Source organism: Erythrolamprus reginae, chromosome 4, assembly GCF_031021105.1.
Source record: "Erythrolamprus reginae isolate rEryReg1 chromosome 4, rEryReg1.hap1, whole genome shotgun sequence".
NCBI classification, from domain to species: domain Eukaryota; kingdom Metazoa; phylum Chordata; class Lepidosauria; order Squamata; family Dipsadidae; genus Erythrolamprus; species Erythrolamprus reginae.
The window spans coordinates 98623408-98648485 of record NC_091953.1 but is presented as its reverse complement, the minus strand read 5'-3'; the positions used below and the strand labels follow the sequence as shown (position 1 = coordinate 98648485).

The 25078-nt window shown below is 43.8% G+C and overlaps 1 protein-coding gene across 7 annotated transcripts in view; it reads right to left on the bottom strand.

The window, feature by feature from the left end:
- The window catches only part of LOC139166873 (complement factor H-like), a 1233958-nt gene that overhangs the window by 1186780 nt on the left and 22100 nt on the right, over positions 1-25078 (bottom strand). For all 7 annotated transcript variants that reach the window (XM_070751055.1, XM_070751048.1, XM_070751051.1 and 4 more), the window contains 2 exons: positions 22879-23085; positions 7631-7810 (listed from right to left, as the gene is read on the bottom strand). In XM_070751055.1, coding sequence (XP_070607156.1) covers positions 7631-7810; positions 22879-23085 — 387 coding nt within the window. The remainder of the gene's footprint in view (positions 1-7630; positions 7811-22878; positions 23086-25078) is intronic.

The following is a 25078-nucleotide window of genomic DNA, read 5'->3' as shown; positions in this document are numbered from 1 at the left end:
CATTAAAAATGGAGTATACTGGTTGGGTTCACAGAAAACAGTGAACCACAGACAATTATTTTTTAGCCTATTATAAGGAAGCCAATAATAATCTTGTAACAAGTATTTTTTTACATTCATGATTTCCCCTCCCCCATGTTTGAGGTGAGATAAATAGCTTTTCATCACTTGGTGACTCAAAGTAGCTTTGATCTTTCCCATACCTACTCTACTTCTAAACCTTTAACCCTAATCCTAACCCTGTGCTATATAACTTCCATAATCTCCAACCAAAGTACCATATAATGAACCAACCCACCAACCAGTTCTGGCTTTGTGTGCTGAATTATACAGGTCAGCCAACCCAACTAATTTAATGCAAAAAATGATTTAGCTTAAAAAATACTAACAAATACTGCCATGGATTAAGTTATGCCTTGCAGCTCTCCTGGGCATGTTGTCTCTAGATATTCGCAGTTATCCAGATTGTCCCAATCATGCATTTTCAAAAGGAAACTTTGCTTCTAATCCAAGAAGCTTCTTTAGTTCTGACCTAATGGTGGAGGACAGAAGGATTAATATTCCTTGCAGTCGTTCCATACAGTGCTGCAGCCTCAGTATAGCCTCTATTACACCTAAAAAACCTTATATTTTTGCACACAATTTTCACATACAAAAAAAGAAACCCCACCCACAGAGACCAGTTTCAAGAGAAACCATTCTTTGAAGATTAAACTCTTTTAAAGCAACCCTGCAGTGGTTCTCTAAATGGGCTTCCTTTCCTGTGCTGAGGATCCGAATGAATCCTGAAAACCAAAGGGCCTTTCTCTCTCCTTTTAGGAGCAAAAGGGCTAAAGGACAAGAGAGGTTGTTGTTTTTTTCTAAAAGACGTGGTTTGCCCAGGACACTCCTTCATATTTTGGGGGTTCCCCTTCCCCTCAACAATATGTAGCATTGTGCTTGCATGCCCTGGAGCCTAGCTGCAGCTGGAGTGAATCAGTATTAGGTAGCTAAAAATGCCAAAAACCTGGTAGACTGCAATAAACCATACTATTACTAATAAAAACAAGTTTCAAGTTTCAAGTTTAATCAGATTTGTATGCCGCCCCTCTCCACAGACTCGGGGCGGCTCACAGCAATAGCAATACAATGTACGACAAATCCAATATTTAAATTACTTTTAAAAACACCACAAATTAAAACCAATCATACACACTAGCATACCATGCACAAATTTTATAAGCCTAGGGGGAAGGAACATGTCAATTCCCCCATGCCTGACGACAGAGGTGGGTTTTAAGGAGCTTACGAAAGGCTAGGAGGGTGGGGGCAACTCTGATATCTGGGGGGAGTTGGTTCCAAAGGGTCGGGGCCGCCACAGAGAAGGCTCTTCCCCTGGGTCCCGCCAAATGACATTGTTTAGTTGACGGGACCCGGAGAAGGCCAACTCTGTGGGACCTAACTGGTCGCTGGGATTTGTGCGGCAGAAGGCGGTCCCGGAGATATTCTGGTCCAGTGCCATGAAGGGCTTTATAGGTCATAACCAACACTTTGAATTGTGACCGGAAACTGATCGGCAACCAATGCAGACTGCGGAGTGTTGGTGTGACATGGACAAATTTAGGAAAGTCCATGATAGCTCTCGCAGCTGCATTCTGCATGATCTGAAGTTTCCGAACACTTTTCAAAGGTAGCCCCATGTAGAGAGCATTACAGTAGTCGAGCCTTGAGGTGATGAGGGCATGAGTGACTGTGAGCAGTGACTCCCGGTCCAAATAGGGCCGCAACTGGTGCACCAGGCGAACCTGGGCAAACGCCCCCCTCGCCAAGATGTTTCTCTAATGTGAGCTGTGGATCGAGGAGGATGCCCAAGTTGCGAACCCTCTCTGAGGGGGTTAGTGACTCCCCCCCCAGGGTGATGGATGGACAGATGGAGTTGTCCTTGGGAGGCAAAACCCACAGCCATACATACAAAGGCAGCATTGGGAGGACAGCATAAGTCTTCCGGCATACAAATCCAATTAATAATAATAAATAAGACAGCAAGTGCTGCCTCAGCAAAAAGCTGAAAAAACAGTGATTTTTTCCCTTGGTGTTAGGCACTAAAATTTCTATTCTGTTGCAAGAAGTTTGCACAGATGGATTACCAACAAAGTTATGACAAAGTACTCATACTGATGCATTGGAAGATTTATTTATTTATTTATTTACTTGGATTTCTAGGCTGCCCTTCTCCAAGGGATTCAGGGTGGCTTACATAATAAAATGAGTACAAAACACAGAGTTTCAAAAACCCAAGTATAAACCTAAAACCTTTTATTGGCAATAAGGCATTTTAAAATGCTGGAATTACTTGTTAGAATTTTGATTATTTGTTTTAATAAATACCGCTGAACCTGTTAGAATTTGTGCAATGTTGAGAGTTAAACTGAACGTGCCACCTACTGGTGAATGGAATAGAGATTATACTCATATAACCCTGTGGAAAATACTGATAAGACAGAGAAGTGGAAATAAATAACACCTGCAGGACTGCTGTGCTACCTACTGCTCTATATTATACTTATCTACTTTATGATTACTGGAACTCTAATGGTGAAAACACAGAAGATAAATTGACTTTCAATATCAGTAGTTATGTTTGATCTTACAGAGTGGATTGAAGGAGATATTTTGAAATCTTCCTGGATACCCTAAAAAGAACTAAATTCACTAATTATGAGACATAAAGTATTCCCTGAGGAGCAACATCAAGATTGAGCCAACAATTTCCAGATTGACTTTCTGAGATCAAAGATAATTGAGAAACTGGGGCTACTGAGCTATATTTAGACTTATCAAAGGAAGAGAAGATGTTTTAGTAGAGGGAAATAAGTGGGTTGCAAAAAAAATGGTGTCGATGTTTCAAAGCATTTATGATGTTATGATAAGGCAGTGTTTTTCAACCAGTGTGCCATGGCACACTAGTGTGCCGCGAGACATGGTCAGGTGTGCCGTGAAGCTCAGAGAGAAAGAAAGCAAGAGAGAGAGAAAGCAAGAGAGAGAGAGAAAGAAAGAAAGCAAGAGAGAGAAAGAGCGAGAGAAAGAGAAAGAGAACAAAAGAGAAAGAAAGAAAGAAAACAAGAGAAAGAAAGAGAGAGAGAGCAAGAGAGAGAAAGAAAGCAAGAGAGAGAGAGAAAGAGGGAGGGAAGGAGAGAGAGAGAAAGACATAGAGGGAGGGAGGGAGTAAGAGAGCAAAAAAGAGGAAGGAAGAGAAAGAAAGAGGGATGGAGAGAGAGAGAAAGAAAGAGGAAGGAAGGGAGAGAGAGGAAGGGAGAAAGAAATAGAGTGAAGGGGAGGAAGAGAGAGAGAGAGAGATTTTTTTTGTCCAAACTTTTTTTAGCCGCCCCCTCCCACACAATGTGCCCCAGGGTTTCGCAAATGTAAAAAATGTGCCGTGGCTCAAAAAAGGTTGAAAATCACTGTGATAAGGAATCACAGGGAGATAAAATATTTAATGCAGTGGTTCTGAATCTGGGAGTCAGGAGCCCTTTGGGGGTTAAATGACCATTTCACAGGGGTCTCCAAAGACCATAGGAAAAGACAAATTTCCCTTAGTGTTAGGAACTAAAATTTATATTCTGGCACCTTGAAAGATATTTTTACAATCCGACCAATCAGGCATTTACAGTGGGGGTGTCTCTCTAATCTTCCTGTCAATCAGCTTAAAGTTCTGTTGGGAGAATTGGCACTACACTTGTGGTTGGGGGTCACCACAACATGAGGAACTCTATTAAGGGTTCACAGCATTAGAAAACTTGAGAACTACTGATTTAATTAATAACATAAGTGAGAAGTTAGAAAGTGTTCTACAAAGGATAATTAATAATGATCAGAAAGCCCAGGAAATAGAGGAGATAATAGAGAGAACAGGGGGAAAGATAGAACAGACAAATCAACAAATAAAACAAGAAGATAAGAAGGCAATAAAGACTTAGGAAATAATTCAGGGAAAATACATGCTAAAAGACCAAAACATGATATTGGATAAACTGAAAGATATTCTTGAAAAGAAAATAGAGCCTTGGGCAAATCCTCTTGAGGCAGTCAAAGATAGTAGAGATGGAAGAAATACTTAGGTTAAGCAGGAAAGATGTAGATAGAGATGAAGACCCAAGATAGGAATTTGGGAGACAAGTCAAAAACAAATAACAATTAAAATATGAAAATGGGCAAGAGGATGGATAAATGGGTAATGATGTATAAAATCTTTTATAGCACAAGATTGCCCTTACTAGGAGTTAGAATAGAGGCAGAAAGAAGAAATAGGGGGAATAATATTATACATATTTCTATATACAGTGTTCCCTCAATTTTTGCAAGGGATGCGTTCCAAGACCGCCCGCGAAAGTCAAATTTCCGCAAAGTAGCGATGCGGAAGTAAATACACTATTTTTGGCTATGAACAGTATTACAAGCCTTCCCTTAACACTTTAAATCCCTAAATTACAATTTCCCATTCCCTTAGCCACCATTTAGATTATTACTCACCATGTTTATTTATTAAAGTTTATTTTAAAAAAATTTATTAAAGGCGGACAAAAGTTTGGTGATGACTTATGATGTCATTGGACAGGAAAAACCGTGGTACAGGGGGAAAAACCATGAAATATTTTTTAATTAATATTTTTGAAAAACCGTGGTATAGACTTTTCGCGAAGTTCGAACCCGTGAAAATCGAGGGAACACTGTAATGTATTAAAATTACCATATTTTTTGGAGTATATGACACATTGAAGTATAAAATGCACCTTAGTTTTGGGAAAGGAAAATAGGGGGGAAAATCTTCCTCTGCCTACTAGTTATTTGTCTGGCCAATGTCCTTAGCCTGGTCAACTTCAACACATGAGTTTTTTGGTTGTGAGCATGTGCACACCCTCTCTCACTTCACATACATACTGCATTGGGTCTGATAAGTATCTTCAAAAGCACAGCTAATCATCGGAGGGAGCTTGAGTGAGTAAAGCAGATGACAAATGGAAGCAGTAAGAAAAGCTATTATGGGTTGCAATTTTGGGCTCTGCACCTCACATTTTCAGTCTCCAAACACTCTGTTTGAGAACCATTCAAGGCTTCAGGGATCACCAAATCGCATTGCCGCCAATTGCCACCTGAAAATGCGATGTGACTGAGGAGAAAAATGGGGCACGTGGAGGCCTAAAATGCAATGCATGGAGGTGGCGATTGGCATTAATGTGCTTTGGTGATCCCTGCAGCCTTGATCGGCTCTCAAAAGGAGCATTTTGAAGCTGAAAATACAAGGCATAGATCCCAAAAGCACAAGACATTGTCTGTGGCAATCTCTACAGCCAGGAAGAGAATGTGTAGAGGCCGAAGGGTGGGGGCCTGTGGGTGGGTGGGGCTACATTCGGAATATAAATTTTCAGCATGTATTATGGGGGGGGGAGTGCATTTTATACTCCAAAAATACGGTAATAGCTAGATATAAATTTTAGATGTTGAAAGATGGCAACACTATGAATGTTTTTATGATATTGTTATTGTCATTAGAATGGTGGAACAATTAAATAACGAAGGCCAATATTTTAACACAAATGATGTAAGTAACAAATAATACTAACACTACTACTTGTATTCAATGGAATGATACCCTGATGCCTCACTGTTCATGTATAGATATTGATGTATGTTCAAAAATAATAAACAAACAAACAAACAAATAAATATTTTTTTAAAAAATAGAGTTGTAAGTGGTTTTGAGTGAAATTCTTGCATATTGGATAAAATGACCAAAATTGAATATCTGATCATAAATGTCATATTGATATGCAAAGCACAAATTAAACAGCAATAATAATAGCTCTTAGACTTATATACTGCTTCATAGTGCTTTACTGCCCTCTCTAAGCATATTACAGAATCAACATATTTTCCCCAACACTCTGGGCTCTCATTTTATTGATCTTAGAAGGATGGAAGCCTGAGTCAACCTTCAGCTCATCAAATTCGAACTCCTGGCAGTGAGCAGTGAGAATTCTAACCACTGCACCTCTACACTTCTAAATGGAGAAACTTATGATCAATTGATGCAACTTCCAGTTACTCCCATTTGATCCTGAATATAGAATCAAAAGCTGCCTTAAGATCAGTGACAGCAACATACATTGTTGTTTGAATATTTTTCAAACAATGCTATAGGACCAAACATTGGTGCACATATCTTCTCTAATACCATTAAATAAATAAAGCAACAAACAAATAAAAATTATTTATAAACAAATGTCTGTATACCAACGAGGAAATGAATTTGTTTGTGCAGTTGTAATACATTACTCTTTCCCTTTTCTCTGTAAAGCTATGCATACCATACTGTAATGATCAATGTTTCCAGCTGTTTAGCAACTTTAAGCACTGATGGGCTACTGCTTATACAGTTTGGTGCTCCAACCCAGTAGGAAATTCCAGGATGCGCACAGAACTGCTGATCCCTGAAGTGCACATGTGTGCCTCCATGTGAGATTTGCCTTCTTCACATGCATAGCAAGCAAAATCTCAAATGAGGATGCTCACGTAAGCGAGATTTTGGCAATTTTTGACGATTTTTGCTTCTGCACATTCGCAGAAATCTCACTCATGCACACATCCACGCATGAGATTTCACTTGCTGCACATACGCAGAAGCTAAATCTCATGCCAACAGACAATCCCGCACCCCCTGGAAGCACACACACTCACTACACCCTCGGAGAGTGCACCGGTAGCACTAAAGACAAGCAGCCCTTCACTGACTTTCATCCTTGTTGTTTCTTTTGTTCAACAGAAGGTTCACCAGCCTATAATTTGTATCTATTATTTACCAAGTGAAAATAATACTGGCCATATATACCTCTCCTTTTTGACATGTATATCTATTTGCCCATGAATTGGCCTATAATCTTGGTTATTCTTCATTTGATAAGCAAATGTTATACATTTTGTTTAGAGCATGTTACTTGCATGGTTCCCACATACTGTATCTAAAAAGACTCTGTTTAAGATAAATTTGTAGAAATGCAATGATGCAATTTTATCTATTCTGCTCTCAGAAAAAGTGATGGAGAACCCTTTTTTGCTCGGCTGCCAAAACTGTTAAGTTGGAAGGAACTGGAGTCAAAGTCGGCAACAACAACAGCTTGTTAACTTCTGACCAGGAACGACATGGTGAGGAATGACAGCTCAATATATAGCCGGCGCAATGGTAAGACCGACCAATTGACTAGCCAGGAATCTCCCACTACTTCTTTAACAACCCAGCAACAGTATAGCAACCAATCAGACTGCGCAGTAACCCCAACCAATTACAACTCAGTATGAACATAGCACTCCTTTCCCCTTATGTTGGCACATGCGTAATTGGCGAAGTAGGCAGGTGTACACCAGACTCGCTCAGATCAGCAAAGAGGAGACACGCCCTGGGGCCTGGCCAGGCCTGAATTGCCCAACCGGTTGTCAGCTGTGGGAGAAAATCTCTGTGTCACAGACTACCCCAAAACAGCTGACATAGGGAAACACCTCGCATGCCCTCAGATATGGCTCTGTCTGCCACACTTTATACAGAATTAAAAATATCAGCCATTCTACTTTCATTGTAATGTACAGTAGTTCTACTTACTGCTACATTTTGGTGGAGGGGACCATCCATTCTTTGTGCATTCAATCACCTTTTCTCCATTATCTGGTTCAAAAGTAAATCCAGTGTCACAACGAATTTGAATTAAATCCCCATCCTGATATATAGTTCTTTGAGGTCGGAAAGTACCATTAGATATTCTTGGAGAGTTGCATGTAATTTCTAAAGAAAATAAATAATGCATTGTATAAAAAAGGAAAACTCATATCACATTGTAGTTATTGCTTTCCATAAGTATAGATAACAATATCATTACTAGTTTTATTATCTATATACCAGTAGCACCAAAAGAACATGCAAATCAATAGACATACATACTGATGGGCATGAATAACTTAAAACTACTATTTTAGTCATTTTGATTCAAAGTGCTTTTAATAGCCTTGTATTTATTTGAAAGATCATAAATAAATCCAGAAAGTTGTTACTATAGATTCCCTTTATAATCTCAGAAAATGTATCTCCCATATTTAACTCCTTACATAATTTATATAAATAACTATGGTTAATCTTATCAAAGACTTTATACACATCTAATTTCAAAATTCTCAATTTCCTGTTAGTTACATGGTAACATGGTGCATCACAATGACAGCAGTTCTTATTGGTTCACTTATCTTCCTTCCCTTTACAAACCTATATTGATCTTCCTCAATGGTTTTTGGCAAAATATTCTCAATTCTATTTGCCAATATCTTCATAAATATTTTATAATCCTGATTTGCCAAACTGATAGGATGATAGGAACCAGGGTCCCTTAAATCCCTGTCCATTTTCAGGGTGATGACAATCTCTCACATCCTCCACGTCTCTAGGATATTATAAGTTTGAATGGAACCCTTTGATGAATAAGAATTGCCACACCTTTAGTATTTTGGTTACCCCAAAACTCATATATTGATTTCCAATTATTATCAATTATACGTTTATCACTTCTTTGATGTTGTTTATGTATTTCTGTTAAAACCATAATATCCACCCAATTATCCCTGGCCATCCTTAATATTCTATAACATTTCAAATTCGATCCCAATCCATTCATATTTAAAGCCATAATAGTCCAATCACAAATTATCTATAATTATGTTCCCTTTTCCTATTTGTAATTTTCCTAATTTACTTATTTTTCTCCTCTTTACCCCGCTCACACACACCCACCCCAAGATCCTACCACCTTGATCCCCCTCTCCTCTAGGGAAGGGCAACAAGTTGAATACTTGTTCTTCCCTGAAGGCACCAATCCTGATTACAACTCCACCATCTGGCTCTCTTAATAACAATTTTTTAAAGTCCCCTCACTCCCTTCCTTAATTCTTCCTTTAACATTCAGTTCTTTTTGTATTCTGCTATTCCCTTCCCTCCATAAAAAGAAGAAGGGAAACCTGACAGAAAGAAGGCTCCAAAAAGCAATTACAAAAAAGAAAGAGTCATTGACAAGTCTTCACTTCAGCAATTTCTTCAATTTCCTGGTTTCTTCCCTTTTTCTCTTCTTAACCTTGCTGTTCAGTTCAAGAAAACTCCCTAATCTTATGTTCCCGGGTCTATTTGACCCAGACTGCAAATTGATCATTTTAGGTACTTATATTTGGTCTTTTTGAAAGCTTTTTTCACCTGGAAACAAGTTTGAACATTTCTGCACACAATGGAATGAAAATTGAACTGAAAAAATTAATCCTTATTGGTTTATTTTGCACATAAATGTGCCTCCCCCCCGTGTTTGTGGATTTTTTTTAGGTTTATAAGGCCGGGGGTGGCCCTTTTGTGGCAAAAAATAAATCAATAAGAATCATTATTTTCAGTTCATTTCTATTTTTCTTATGTTCAGGATTGTTCAATTTAGTATATCAAAACTTTTGGGGGAATATTCCTTAGAGATTTGTAGCCTAAAAAAAAGTATAAATTGAAAAAAAATTCAGAAAACATGGGGGGAGGGGCTTTTTGATAAAAATAAAAATATAAGCCTCATTTTTTCAGTTCAATTTTCATATCATTATGTTCATAAATGTTCAAACTAGTTTTCCAGTTGAAAAAGTTTTCAAAAAGATCAAATTCAAGTACCTAAAAAAAATTCTTTTTGGTCCGGTCATATATGAACAGAAACAGACTCCAAGTGATGATTTTTTTTTGCCCAGAAAAGAATTAGCCACCACCCCAAAAATATTGTTTTGATGATCAGCAATGTTAAATTGAGTAAATGAATGCATAAGATATTAAAAATATTTCGAATTTGAAGCTTGCGTAAATATAAAGTGAAAATGTTTGCAAGCAGCCAAGGGGGGGGAGGGCTTATTTATGATTGTAAACAACCAATAAGAAACATTTCTTTCAGTTCATTTATATTTTTCTTATATTCAGAAATGTTCAAACTACCAATCCCACACCAACTTTAGTAAAATTGAACACATTTTGCAAGCAAAACTATCCATAAATTGAAAAATATTTCACAAAAACGGGGGGCATGCATTCTATCAGCAAAATAAACCAATAAGAATTACTTTTTTCATTTCAATTTTCATATCATTGTGTGCAGAAATGTTCGGACTACTTTCCAAGTGAAAAAAGTATTCAAATTGACCAAACATAAGCACTTCAAATGAAGAGTTTTCGGTCCGGGTCAGGGTGACACAGGAACACAACTAGTGTGACTTTTTGTTTTTAAGCAAGAAAGAAACCCCCCACCCCCCAAAAAAAATTCTCATAGAGAGAACCCCTGAAATTATGAAAAGTCATGAAATTTCAAGTTTCAGATATGCAGGGAAAATTTTTTACAGGGACTCAAACTTGGCTTCGGGTCACATACGACCCGAACTGAACAGCAAGGTTAAAGCTGCAATATGTGCCTCTAGGACCCTCAGTTGTTCTTCTCTTCCCTTCTCCTCCAGCTTTGCCTGAAGGGTATCCTCTGGAGTTCCCCTTCCACTTGAATCAGTTGTTATAGCAGCCCTTCCTCCTTCAACAGCTGCAACTCTTGCCCCACTGGATTCTCCGCTTTCCCCTCTTTGATCTCTCCATTCTTCAATTTCTATGCCCAGTTGTTGCAACAAATTTCTTCCCCCCTTAAATGTGTGTGCTCTATACATCTGATTTCCTTAATACACCAGAACGGCTGCAGGAAATCCCCATGTAAATTTGACAACATTCCAGAACAAAAGAGTTGTAATTGGTCTCTATGCAGCCCTTTCCTGTAGAGTCTGCCTAGAGAGATTCCTTAAAATTCTTATCTCATTTCCATCGTATTTAAGATCTGCCATCATAAATGTTTATAAAGCTTTTCAGCCTTCCTTTCACTTGCAAACACAACAACAATATCTCTTTGTCTTTGCGGGTCTCTGTGGCTGATACTCCAATGGGCCCACTCAATGTCTTGTTCATCACTATCTACGTAATTTGCTTTGAGCCATTGTTGAATTGCCTCAGGTAATTTCAGTCCTTCTCCAAACCCAGGCTTAAAGTCATGAAAACGTAAGTTACGTCTCCTCTGGTGATCTAAACTCGCTATTCTGAATTTTTTTTTGTTTTATAATATAGAAACATAGAAACATAGAAGACTGACGGCAGAAAAAGACCTCATGTTTCATCTAGTCTGCCCTTATACTATTTCCTGTATTTTATCTTAGGATGGATATATGTTTATCCCAGGCATGTTTAAATTCAGTTACTGTGGATTTACCAACCACGTCTACTGGAACTTTGTTCCAAGGATCTACTACTCTTTCAGTAAAATAATATTTTTTCATGTTGCTTTTTATCTTTCCCCCAACTAACTTCAGATTGTGTCCCCTTGTTCTTGTGTTCACTTTCCTATTAAAAACACTTCCCTCCTGAACCTTATTTAACCCTTTGACATATTTAAATGTTTTGATTGTGTCCCCCCTTTTCCTTCTGTCCTCCAGACTATACAGATTGAGTTCATTAAGTCTTTCCTGATATGTTTTATGCTTAAGACCTTCCACCCTTCTTGTAGCCCGTCTTTGGACCCGTTCAATTTTGTCAATATCTTTTTGTAGGTGAGGTCTCCAGAACTGAACACAGTTTGTGTTATCAAACAATGATATTGTGATATCATTTGCCTTTCATTGGGCTTTCATTTCTTTTTCAATTGTTTCAATTTTCTCTTTTTGCTCTTGCAAGCCCTTTTTAAGCCCTTGCACATCATTAACGAGGCTCCCTAATTCACTTTCCATCACTTTAAAACTCTCCTTCATAGAGCCAAACATCTGTAGCCATTTATCTATCTTCCCTTCCATGTCTGGCTTGGCTCCATCCTCCATCATCTTTTCTTTGTATTTTACTTACTGTTTTCCAATTTCAGAATTCAGCGGCATTCAGCGGCATCAGTAGGGGCTGCAGTAGGGGCTCTTGACCGGATTGCGCCGTTGCGACCTCTCCGCGGCACTAGACCCCGTAGAGCCCCATGGTACAACGAGGAGCTCCGGGAGTTGAAGCGCCAGAAGAGACGTCTGGAGAAGCGATGGAGGAAGAGTAAGTCTGAATCCGATCGAACACTTGTAAGAGCTCATATTAAGACTTACAAAGTGGCGCTCAAGGCGGCAAGATGCGCGTACCATGCCGCCTTGATTGCATCAGCGGAATCCCGCCCAGCCGCTCTGTTCAGGGTGACCCGCTCCCTTCTTAATCAGGGGGGAGTTGGGGAGCCCTTGCAGAGCAGTGCTGAGGACTTTAACACGTTTTTCGCTGATAAAATCGCTCGGATCCGGGCGGACCTCGACTCCAATTGTAAAACAGAGTCGACTGACAACGAGTCAGTTGAGGCGACTGGGGCTAAACGTCTTTGTCCACCTGTCTGGGCGGAGTTTGACTTGGTGTCACCTGATGAAGTGGACAAGGCCATTGGAGCTGTGAGTTCCGCCACCTGTTTACTGGATCCGTGTCCCTCTTGGCTGGTTTCGGCCAGTCGGGAGGTGACACGGAGCTGGGTCCAGGAGATTGTCAACGCCTCCTTGGGGAGGGGGTCCTTCCCGGCCCTTTATAAGGAGGCACTTGTGCGCCCCCTCCTCAAGAAGCCTTCCCTGGACCCAGCCGTGCTTAATAACTACCGTCCAGTCTCCAACCTTCCCTTTATGGGGAAGGTTGTCGAGAAGGTGGTGGCACTTCAACTCCAGCGGTCCTTGGAAGAAGCCGATTATCTAGGTCCTCGGCAGTCTGGATTCAGGCCCGGCTACAGCACGGAAACTGCTTTGGTCGCGTTGATGGATGATCTCTGGCGGGCCCGGGACAGGGGCTTGTCCTCTGTCCTGGTGCTCCTTGACCTCTCAGCGGCTTTCGATACCATCGACCATGGTATCCTTCTGCGCCGGCTGGAGGGGTTGGGAGTGGGAGGCACTGTTCTCCAGTGGTTCTCCTCCTACCTCTCTGGTCGGTCGCAGTCGGTGTTAGTGGGGGGTCAGAGGTCGACCTCGAGGTCTCTCCCTTGTGGGGTGCCTCAGGGGTCGGTCCTCTCCCCCCTGCTATTTAATATCTACATGAAACCGCTGGGCGAGATCATCCAAGGACATGGGGTGAGGTATCATCAATATGCCGATGATACCCAGCTGTACATCTCCACCCCATGCCCAGTCAACGAAGCAGTGGAAGTGATGTGCCGGTGCCTGGAGGCTGTTGGGGCCTGGATGGGTGTCAACAAACTCAAACTCAATCCAGACAAGACGGAGTGGCTGTGGGTCTTGCCTCCCAAGGACAACTCGATCTGTCCATCCATTACCCTGGGGGGGGAATTATTGACCCCTTCAGAGAGGGTCCGCAACTTGGGCGTCCTCCTCGATCCACAGCTCACACTAGAGAAACATCTTTCAGCTGTGACGAGGGGGGCGTTTGCCCAGGTTCGCCTGGTGCGCCAGTTGCGGCCCTACTTGGACCGGGAGTCATTGCTCACAGTCACTCATGCCCTAATCACCTCGAGGTTCGACTACTGTAACGCTCTCTACATGGGGCTACCTTTGAAAAGTGTTCGGAAACTTCAGATCGTGCAGAATGCAGCTGCGAGAGCAATTATGGGCTTCTCTAAGTATGCCCATATCACTCCAACACTCCGCAGCCTGCATTGGTTGCCGATCAGTTTCCGGTCACAATTCAAAGTGTTGGTTATGACCTATAAAGCCCTTCATGGCACTGGACCAGAATACCTTCGGGACCGCCTTCTGCCGCACGAATCCCAGCGACCGGTTCGGTCCCACAGAGTTGGCCTTCTCCGGGTCCCGTCGACTAAACAATGTCGTCTGGCGGGACCCAGGGGAAGAGCCTTCTCTGTGGCGGCTCCAACCCTCTGGAACCAACTCCCCCCTGAGATTAGGATTGCCCCCACCCTCCTTGCCTTTCGCAAACTTCTTAAAACCCACCTCTGCCGTCAGGCATGGGGGAACTGAAACATCTCCCCCTTGCCCATGTTGTTTTGGTATTAGATTGATTGTATGTGTGTTTTGTTTATTTGTTTTAATACTTGGGGTTGTTTTTGTGAATTTTTAGCTTAAAACTGAAATTGGATTGGTGGGTATTGGATTGTCATTATATATTGTTTTTTGTCTTGCTGTGAGCCGCCCCGAGTTTTCGGAGAGGGGCGGCATATAAATCCAATAAATCTAATCTAATCTAATCTAATCTAATCCACCTTTCCCAAACTTTTTTTATTCACCTCTCTTTGTTCTCCTTTAATTTCTCTTTCTTTCTATTCACTTTTTAAGGAGTTTGAGGGAGTTTTTTAAGGGTTTCTATCAACTTTTCAAAACCTTTTCTGGGAGCCCTCCTGTGGTTGCATCTAAAACACTTGGTGACACATGCATAATCAATAAATACAGAAAGTTGTTGTAATTTATTCTTCCCCTTCACTTTGGTTTTAAATTAAAATAATTTTAATAGATTGTATAGATGGATGAATTGCTGGAAGATCTGACTAATTCATTGTGGCAGAATTCCATGAGAAAATCAATATATGTGATTGCTGAAAGTTGATATCAACTTCTTAGCATGTAATTCAACAATTAATAGCTCTTCCTGAAATTGCCCTGTGGATACCGTCAAAGCATCAGTTGGTCTAAAATTCAATATCCTGTATGTTCATGAAATACTATTAGCTCTGCTACATCACAGCTGTAGGAGCTGTACTGGCTACCCATGTACCTCTGAGTGCAATCCAAGGTCTGGACCTCACTTTTAAAATTGGTTATAGCTCAAGTATAGGACATTTATGAGGCTGAATTTTCCAAACCTGGGTGGCAGGACAATGTTTACTAAGAGTTCCCCCACTTTCAGGTTAGTCTGAGAGTGATATCATATCTTCTCCTTGCAACTCCACTCCTTGGAAACAGCTGCCTTAAGTTGGGTATGACAGGCACTCTCCTGATCTTCTTGTGGCTAGTAGAATCACAAGTACTTTTGTCTATATGCGTGCATTTTCTTATGATTTAATTTTAGACATTATTATTTTCATTTTTATTTATTTATTTTATTATTATTTATTTATTTGTTGTTGTTGTTTTTATTATTATATTTTAATATCTGTAAACTAGCTAGAATGTACCAGTCATAGCAGAGTCTCTGGAAAAATGTGTAGAGGCCCAAGGACAGTACTTTGAAGAATTTTAAGTGTTTTTTTCAAATTTGTTCAATAAATTACTTTAAAAAAAATAATTGCATTACTTTTGGAACGCACCCTGTAAGTCTAGTGCCAATTCTCCCAACAGAGCTTTAAGCTGATTGGCAGGAAAGTCAGAGGGACACCCCCACTGTAAATGCCAGATTGGTTGGATTGTAAAAATATGTTCCAAGGCACCAGAATAGAAGGTTTATTTCTTAACAATATGGGAAATTTGTCTTTTCCCATTGTCTAAAAGCAACCCCTGTGAAATGTTCATTCGATCTCTAAAGGGGTCCCAACTACCAGGTTGAGAACCACATGGATAATTCTACATTATTCTACATGGATAATCATGCTACAGAAATGGCATGTATGCATAAACAAACCAACATATCCACAAAGTTCTTCTGATACTTGTGGTAGAACTGCTGGTTCTGGGAAAGATGGAACTGTTAAAATTGTGAAACGTCCCTCATTAGACATTCACTACTCTACTAGTACCAAGATCAAATGCAAAGCAATGTTTTCTAGCTGTAACTCAAAAAGTTCCTACATTCTTGTTAGCAACTACATTGGAATTTCTTTTGGTCTTCGTATGTTAACAGTTTATAAATCTCTTAAAAACAGAAATATGTTGTAAGTCAAGTCTGAAGTTTATTGTCGGCAAAACTAATTACTGATTACATTCAATGATATATCAGATTTTTAAAGAGATTAACAGAGTTGGAAGGGACCTTGAAGGTCATGTAGTCCAACCAATTTAATACCACCGACAATATTGCTACCCTTCAAAAAGACCTTGACCACATAGCAGAGTGGTCTAAAACCTGGCAACTTCAAATCTCCACCACAAAATTCCCTGTCTTACACATTGGTAAAAAAAAATCAGAATACTAAATATAAACTTGGAGGAATTGAACTTACTGATAACTCTCAATCTGTCAAAGACCTTGGAGTACTCATATCCAATGAGTCCTAGAGCCCACTGCAACAACATTGCCAAAAAGGCTTTAAGAGTTGTTAACCTAATCCTATGCAGCTTCTTCTCTGGTAATTTTGAACTGCTAACAGGAGCTTACAAAACATTTGTCAGACCAATCCTAGAATACAGCTCACCTGTATGGAACCCACATTGCATATCTGACATCAACACAATTGAGAGAGTCCAGAAGTATTTCACAAGAAGAGTCCTTCACTCCTCTTCTCACAACAAAATACCTTACTCCACCAGACTTGAAATTCTTGGTTTAGACAACTTACAACTCCATTGTCTCTGTTCTGACTTAATTATAGTTCATAAAATCATATACCAAAATGTCCTAGCTGTTAACAACTACTTCACCTTCAACCGCAACAACACATGAGCACGAAATCGATTTAAACTAAATGTTAACCGCTCCAAACTTGGCTGCAAAAAATATGACTTCAGCAATAGAGTAATCAACGCCTGAAATGTACTACTTGATTCTGTTATTTCTACTCCTAACCCCAAAATCTTTAACCTTAGACTATCTACAATTGACCCCTCCCCCTTTCTAAGAGGTCTGTAAGGGGCGTGCATAAGCGCACCACTGTGCCTACCATCCCTGTCCTATTGTCTTCTTTTGTTACTTTTTATCATTACTTATCTAATGTTTTATTTGTACACATTATCAATAAATAAATAAATAAATAAATAAATAAATAAATAAATAAATAAATAAATAAATACATACCCTTGCCCAAGGAGAACCTACATCTGCCTTTACCTAGGATGAAACTCACAATCTCCTCATTGTGAGGCAAGAGCTCACAGCAGCTGGCTTATATTATTATATTATTATTATATGTAGATATATTATCATACATATTGATGAAAATATTTCAAGGATACAATGTGGAAGTTTTTGAAATAGCGCCGGTGGACTTATCCGCTGGCGGCGTTTGCGGGAGGGGCCGGGAAGACACTGGACCCCATGGTGGCCGCCATCTTGGTTCTCGGGCGAAGTCTCGCGACGCGAGAGTTGGGCCTGCATAGGCCCGGCTGCTGATTGGTCCGGGCTGGGCTTGCTCGCCCTATTTAAGGGCGGGCAGGCCCGAGGCTCAGCCTTTTTGCCCGGACCATTCGCCCCAAGCAGACGCTTGTCAGTTCTGCTCGCGGCGGCCATTTTGGGTGCGGCCTCGTGCACGGCCGCCATTTTGTGGCCGGTTGGTTCGGCGAAGAGGGCCTCTCGAGTGTCGGCGGCATTTTGAGCGGCAGGAGCTGCCTCTACAGTGGCGGAGCCAGCATCGGCTGGGCTCCGCTCCGGTTTGACCCTCCGGTTGCCCCGGGATCGGGGGGGTGTGGGGGGGTGCCCTTTGGGGGTGCGGCCTGGTTTTCCCTTCAAGGTTTGGGGGGCATTTCTTCGCGCCATCCAAGGGAGTCCTTAGGATGGGCTAGTTCCTCCAGGCACCCCCTTGCTGAAGCGGTGGGCAGTGAGGCCTTGCTCCCACTGCTGGGGGGAGTGGCTTGGCCTTCCTGGTGAGGCCTGCTGTGCTTAGGCCGGCCTTGCTTCCCGGCTCAGGCCTCTTTTGGGTCAGGGTTTTTATCGAATTGTATTAACTGTAAAGGTATGGCCCCAAAGAAGAGGCAAGCTCGCCCCCCCCCGGCCCAACCGGTGGCGCAGCCTAGGAGGGCTTGAGGCTTTCTGCCCGGGCTCGGGCTGGTATGGAGGGGCCCCCTGGGGTGGTCCCGTCTGGGGGGGCGGTGGGATTTATGCCCGCAGCCCCTCAACCCGAGGTTTCTCCCTCTCTCTCCTGGGCCAGGGTCCTGGAGAGGCTTGATGATCTGGAGTGCTGGCGGTCTGGAGCGGGCCCAGGCAGGCTCCCCCTGGCTGCATCGGCTGCCTGGGGAAGGGATCCAGAAGAAGAGGCGGCCCAGGCCGGGCAGATGGCCCAGACCGGGCAGATGGCCCAAACCGGGCAGATGGCCCAAACCGGGCAGATGGCCCAAACTGGGCAGATGGCCCAGGCCGGGCAGATGGCCCAGTCGGGGCAGATGTCAGCTTTCCAGGGCCCTGCTCGGATGGGCCCTCCGTGAATGTCTTCCACCCCATATGGGGCAGGTGAGGTTGCACCACACTTAGCCACTACACCGCTCCTCCCCGTGCAGGGTCGGGGGTTTAGCCCGTCTGCGTTGGGGAGTGGCACTAGTTTTTTGGGGTCCACTTCAGGCACATGTGGTCAGGTGTGGGCTCCGCCGGCCCCGCCGGCAGTAGCACCGGGGGTAGCTTTCCCACCTGGGGCAGGGGTGGGGGGTTGGATCCCTCCAGTGCCTGCTATTATGCCCCCGCCCCCTTTGGTGTATCCACCGGGGCTAGGAGTGCTGGGAACGGGGGTATCCACCGTGTGGGACCCGTTCGCCAGCATCAAGCCTGGGGCTATCCCATGCGGGCTCCCCGCTACACCCTTAGGGTACCACCTCCACCCATCAGTGAAGGAGGCAATTTGGCGGGGGGAGTATGTGGACCTCGTCTCCCTATTAAATAGGGAAGTCCCCAAGCAGGACAAAGATGTCGTGCCCGGGGAGAAGGTGAAGAAAACGAAAGTCACAAAGTGTTTCAGCTCTTGGCTGTACGCTTTTTTGACTTTCGCGTCTGTAGTGATTCAGAGGCAGCCGGTTAGGGCTGCTGCTCTGCTTAAATACATTGATTTAATTGCCCAGGCTAACTTCGAGTACGGTGGCACCATTTGGAGGCATTATGATAAGGGGTTTCGGATGCGCATAGCCCATGACCCCTCCTTGCCCTGGGATATGGTGGTCCCGGACCTGTGGTTCCAGGCCACTTATATGTCCGGCAAGGAAGGTTGTGACAGGACCGACATTGGTCACTTCAAGGAAGAGGAGCCCGTGTCTTCCACGCCGGCCAAGGCGGCTGCGGGGGGAGCGGGAAAGGGGGTTTCCCAGGCGTGCCATGAGTTTGCCGCAAAGGGGGCATGTTTTCGTCCCTTTTGCAGGTTTAAGCATGCGTGCGGTAACTGTGGGGGGAACCATGCCTCTTCCGTGTGCCCCCGCCCCAAGGGGTGGAAAAGAAGGGTGGGGGTCCACCAAAGCCTCCCCACCAGCTGGGGGAAAAGGGGCCCAGCCCAATTCATTTACAGGTGCTTGAGGGTTGGTTAAAAGACTACCACCCTCGCTCGAGAGTGGCCGCTCTCTTGCTAGGATTCTCTCAGGGATTTAGGATCCCTTACGTGGGGGTTAGGAAGGCCTTCATGTCCGACAACCTCAGGTCGGTTGTTGGACATGAAGACATTGTTAGAGATAAGATTCGGAAGGAGGTGGCCGAGGGCAGGGTCCTTGGGCCCTTCCCGGAGCCACCCTTCCCGAATCTTAGGGTGTCTCCCTTAGGTGTGGTCCCCAAAAAGGCGAGTGGTGAATTTAGGTTGATTCACCATTTGTCTTTTCCAAAAGGTGAGTCAGTGAATGACTACATTCCTGACGAGCTTTGTTCAGTCCGATACGCGTCCTTTGATGCTGCCGTGGCTATGGTTAGGAAGTGTGGGGTGGGAGCCCTTATGGGTAAATGCGACATTAAGTCGGCATTCCGGCTCCTCCCCATACACCCAGATGACTTTGAGCTGTTGGGCTTCCATTTTGAAGGTGGTTATTACGTGGACAGAGCTTTACCCATGGGTTGCTCTGTCTCGTGCTCTCTTTTTGAGAGTTTTAGTACCTTCTTGGAATGGGCGCTCAGGAGGCATAGTGGTCTGGGTTCGGTCGTTCACTACCTTGATGATTTCTTGTTGGCGGGGCCTGCGCGTTCGGAGCAATGTTTTGCTCTAATGCGGGACTTCGAAGCCCTTTGTGCTCAGCTAGGGGTGCCTTTAGCCTCTGAGAAGACCGAAGACCCCACCACCAAGATTACCTTCCTCGGTATTGAATTGGACTCAGAGGAGCAATCTTATAGATTGCCCCTCGATAAGTTACTTAAAATTAAAAGAAAGCTCGATGATGTTCTTGGTTGCCGGAAGGTCACTCTCCGGCAGCTCCAGGAACTAGCGGTGATACTCAATTTCGCCTGTCGGGTGGTGGTCCCAGGCAGGGCTTTTTCAAGGGGATTGTACAACGCGATGAAGGGGCTACGTTTGCCCCATCATCGTACCCGCCTCTGCGCGGGGGTCAGGGCTGACTTCCGCGTGTGGCGGGAGTTCTTGGACAGGTTTAATGGCTTGTCTTTTTGGGGGCACGAGCTTCTTTTGGAAGCAGCTCTGCTCCGATGCTGTGGGGACTTGCGGTTTTGAGGTAGTGTTAGGTGACCAGTGGTGCTGGTCGGCGTGGCCTCCGGAATGGAGTGCCTCTTCTCTGGTTAAGGACCTGACTTTCTTAGAGCTTTTCCCCTTGATAGTGGCCTTAGAGCTTTGGGGGGAGCAGTTTAGGGACAAGACTGTGCATTTTTGGTGCGACAACCTAGCGGTTGTCAATGTGGTGAACGCCCTGTCCTCTAAGAGTGACAGGGTCATGCGGCTTGTCCGCCATTTTGTGCACAAGTCCTTGTCCCTAAACACATTGTTTTTGGCCAGGCATGTCCCCGGGTTGGATAATGGGGTCGCTGACGCCTTGTCCCGTGGTCAGTTGTCCAGGTTTCGGACCCAGGCCCCGTGGGCCCGAGAGTCGCCAGAGGCATTCCCAGACCACCTTTGGAACCTGGGCGGGCTCCCGGGTGGTGGAGTGTGAGGGTCTGCTGGGCTACTGCCCTCTCTGTGGTGCTTGGCACTCTGGGGGGTGTAGCAGCAGACAGGTGCAGAGTTTGGGAGTTCAGGCAGGATATGGGTTACCCCTATAGCTGGCCTGCCCCAGTTGTTGTACCTGGCCATATTTGTGTCCAGCTTAGGCAGTGTGGCCTTTCAGTTAGGACTTTGAGGCCAGGTTGGCCAGCCTCGCCTTTTGTCTAAAGCGGGGGCTGGTTGTTGATTTATGGTGACTTCCGCATGGTGACGATGCGGGAAGGCTGGGCCAGGGCCTTATTGCAGGTTGCCAGGTCATTTCGGCCTTCCATCTCATTGCCTTAGTCGGTGGGTTCTAGAGTACAGGGTTTGGCCAGGCCAAGCGTGGATCCCGCCGACTGGGGAACACTCGTTCCGTAGTGGCGCCGCCTCTAGTGCGGTGACGGCATTCTCGATACGGAGGATTCGGGGATGCCGACCGCCGGCAGTCGACGGCCTGTTTTAGGGTACGAACGGCCGGTTGAGGGTCCGGGGTAAGATCTTAGGCCAGGGCTCCCTTTGGCCCCCTTCTATTCAACCCTGCCAGGACGCGACCGACGGTGTTGCTTTGGGTCATTGAGCTCCGCCGACCACTCAGCAACAAGGTACCGCCAGGAAGTGGGACCCTGCCGTCGCGGCGGCTGGGTCATTGTTGCCTGGTTGGGGGGGAGGGGTGTGCGATGGGAAGGGTGTTTCTACCGCTATGGCTGGGAGGGCGGCATCCCATTGCTGCACCCAGGTGGTACTGGGAGGGCGGCATCCCATTGCTGCGCCCAGGCAGTGCTGGGTGGGTGGCATCCCATGGCTATGCCCAGTTGTTCGGGGAGGGCGGCATCCCATTGCTGCGCCCCGGTCGCTGGTCTTGCTCTTCGGGCAAGGACCGGTACCTGCTTGGGGGTCTGTAGGGGACCTGCCAGGCTTGCGGAAGCCTGCAGTGGCTTCACGCTGTGTGGCCCGCCATGCATGTGGTGCGGTCTTCGATCCTCTCGGGGATCTTGGTGGGTCGCCATTTCCCTTAGGGCCATTCACCGGGTCAGGTGTAGAGGCAATAAGGCCCTGGGATGGGTAGTCAGGGACTTAGGTGGGGTTGTAGTGGCCCATCCCCTCATCACGGTAGATCGGCCGTGGCTTTACCGGGCCGACGGCATTCACCTGTCAGAACAGGGGAATGCCATTTTCTTACAGGACCTGCAGTGGTCTCTGCGTGAGCTGGCGCAGCTAGAGGGGGGAGTCGGGGGGCCAAGATAGAGATCTGACCCCCGCTCTGTGGCAGGTTAGGGGCGGAAAACTGGGTGGTGGTCTAGCAACTGGTGTTCTCCCTTGGGCATCTTTGGGGATGATTGACAGGTTCTCTCCAAGCTTGTGGTGGAAGCGACCTGATCAGTTGGGGGTAACCTGTCTTTGGGTCACGCACCTTTGACTCCCCTGTTAGGGGTTAGCCGGTGTGACCCCCCTCATGCAAGTGCATGGCAGGGTCTCAGGTGAGGGAGGGGTCCCTCACCTGGACTAGCATCGAGCTACACCCATAAGTTGCCCAGGAAGTTTATGTGACGTAAACTTTTCCGCCCCGGAAGCAATTGTTTGACCCTGCAGGTCCATTGTTTGGGTCATAGTTGTTATGCTAATTTTTATGCTAATTTATTTGAATAAATTATGCTAATTTAATTTAATAAAAATGACCCAGTTAAATCCAGCTCTTGTGTCCGTGTCGTTACTCCGCCTCTCCTGCAATAACTTAGCCATGAAATGGCCATAGGCGTGTCTTTCATTGCACTACTCCCTCTCCAGCAATCTGCAGTCTTTCAGGTTTCTCCAATTTCAACGATATCCTGAAAGTTTCCATTGGGCCCTTGCCAAATGGAAAAGTGCAGTGCATCCAGGGGTAGCAGGACTATGAAACTAAACTTTTTAAAGTCACCTTTGCATTTAGGAATCGCTGGTGGTGTCCCATCACAATGGATTACAAAAGTTGACTGGGAAGAATTTGCTGCCAGGACATAACCTGTTATACAGGTGAGCTCAATAGAATGACCATGTTGCACAAATATATTTTCAGGTGCATCTAGTTCATCTTTAACTTTTGTCTTCTGGCTTTCCAGTTCAGTCCTGGGGATCACACAGGGATCTAACATGAAAAAGAAAGGAAATTCTGTCAGGTTCCAAATGCATCATATTATCATTGCAAAATTCTATTAGTAGAATTTAGCTTTCTTTTTCTTTATTTTTTATACATTTTTTTATTTTTTCACACTTCACACTTCACATCAATACATACATACATACATACATACATACATACATACATACATACATACATACATACATATATACAGTACTTTATTATCTAGTCAGACATAATAATCTTACCCATATCAAGTTGTTTGTCTGTTTCCCCCATTATGTCATGTCACTCCCCTCTGTCTTACCTCCCTCCCGTTTCTCTACCTTCTTTCTCCTTCTCTTCCATCTTCTTCCTACTTCCTCTTCTCCTTCCTCTAATTTTCTCTTCCTCCTCCTCCTCCTCTCCTCACCTCTCTCTTCTCCTTCTCATCCTTACTTCTAATCTCCTTCTCTTTCCTATCTTCATTCTTCCTCCTCTCCTCCTCTCCTCTAATTTCTCCTCCCCACTCTTATTTCTTCCCTGAGTGTATCTAGTTGTAATAGACAAGCAACTCTTATTTTGAGTTTTTCTCAACCTACCATACTAATATTAATCTTGCGTCTTTCCTATGTCAAAACCATTATACATATTAATCATTCTATATTTTATACTACTATACTGCTACCTCCTAAATACATAATTTTGTGACCTGGATCTCACATCTTTCATAAATGGGAGTTTCCTCCTGTTTCAGTTGGTGTAACTTATCTTCTAGCTTTCATCTACTACCAATTTCACTTCAGAAACAGAAATGAAATTGAATATAAAGGAGAACTGATTCAGGCAAGCTCAATTAAATGATCTTTCCATGGAGAGAGCATGCCCAGATGCCGTGGTGACAGAGTCCCACACACTCCACAGGGAAATCCTGAATCCCTGTTGCCTGGGGTTTTTGGTTCTATCAGAACCAAGCCAGAACTCCCTTGGAGGGGCAGTGAAGAAGGGGACGTTGTCAGTGATCTAGTTTGGGATTGGCATACCCCACAGAAAGCCAGCTTAGGGGCTCAACCAGCAGTGGAAATCAGCTTATTTAAGCTGTCCTATTTGTGGTGGCTATGTAACGCAAAGATTGGATTGATTTTGAGAGTTGTAAGTCATCCGGGAAGGAAGGAGACTTAAGTGACTTAACACCAAAACCACGAAAAATAAATTACCCATAAAAATAAGAAAGCTACAATCCAAAAAATAAAGCAGGCTACGTTGCAACATTAAAAGCTGCTATAAAAATGTGTGTCATCAAATAAAGACTGAATGTACCAACTATCACATTACTCATTTAGTTATGATAGGTTATAACTAAAACTCACGATGAGGAAATTTTAAACCATGAATTAAGAAGTTATTGTTTTAATCTATATGTATTTTTACTGTTTTCTTTATGGAAGAAATATACAAAATTACTAAACAAAAAAAGAAGGAAATTTTTAGATTGTGTGATAATGCCATTTGCTGGCAGAAGATTTTTGTTTGTGAGAAGCTGCATATTGACTGCACACCAGTGTTTGTTTGTTCAGCTGTTGACCTTTAAGTGAGAACATATCTGAGTCAGCATAGAATGCTGGATATTTTGCCTCCAACTGTGATAAAAAAGAAAGGGCCGTTATTGGCTGGAGGTTTGAACTCCAAACAAACTTCAAAGCTTATGCTAAACATCAAAATGCCGCCCCCATGCTTCGGAGAAGGGTGGCATACAAATCTAATTAAATAATAATAATAATAATAATAATAATAATAATAATAATAATAATAAATGTATCTGGGAATGATTAAAGTGACTTTTACTAGGCTGTTGGAGAGATATTCTTAGACAGCTGGATTTATTGTAAAGATTTGCCTCTTCTGATACGGACGATATGGATATGGAGGATTTTACACTTTTCTTTAAAGACTTTTGTAAAGATGTAATGAGAGATCTTAAGGAATTTGCAGATAGAATTAAGGAAATAATACAGGGAGC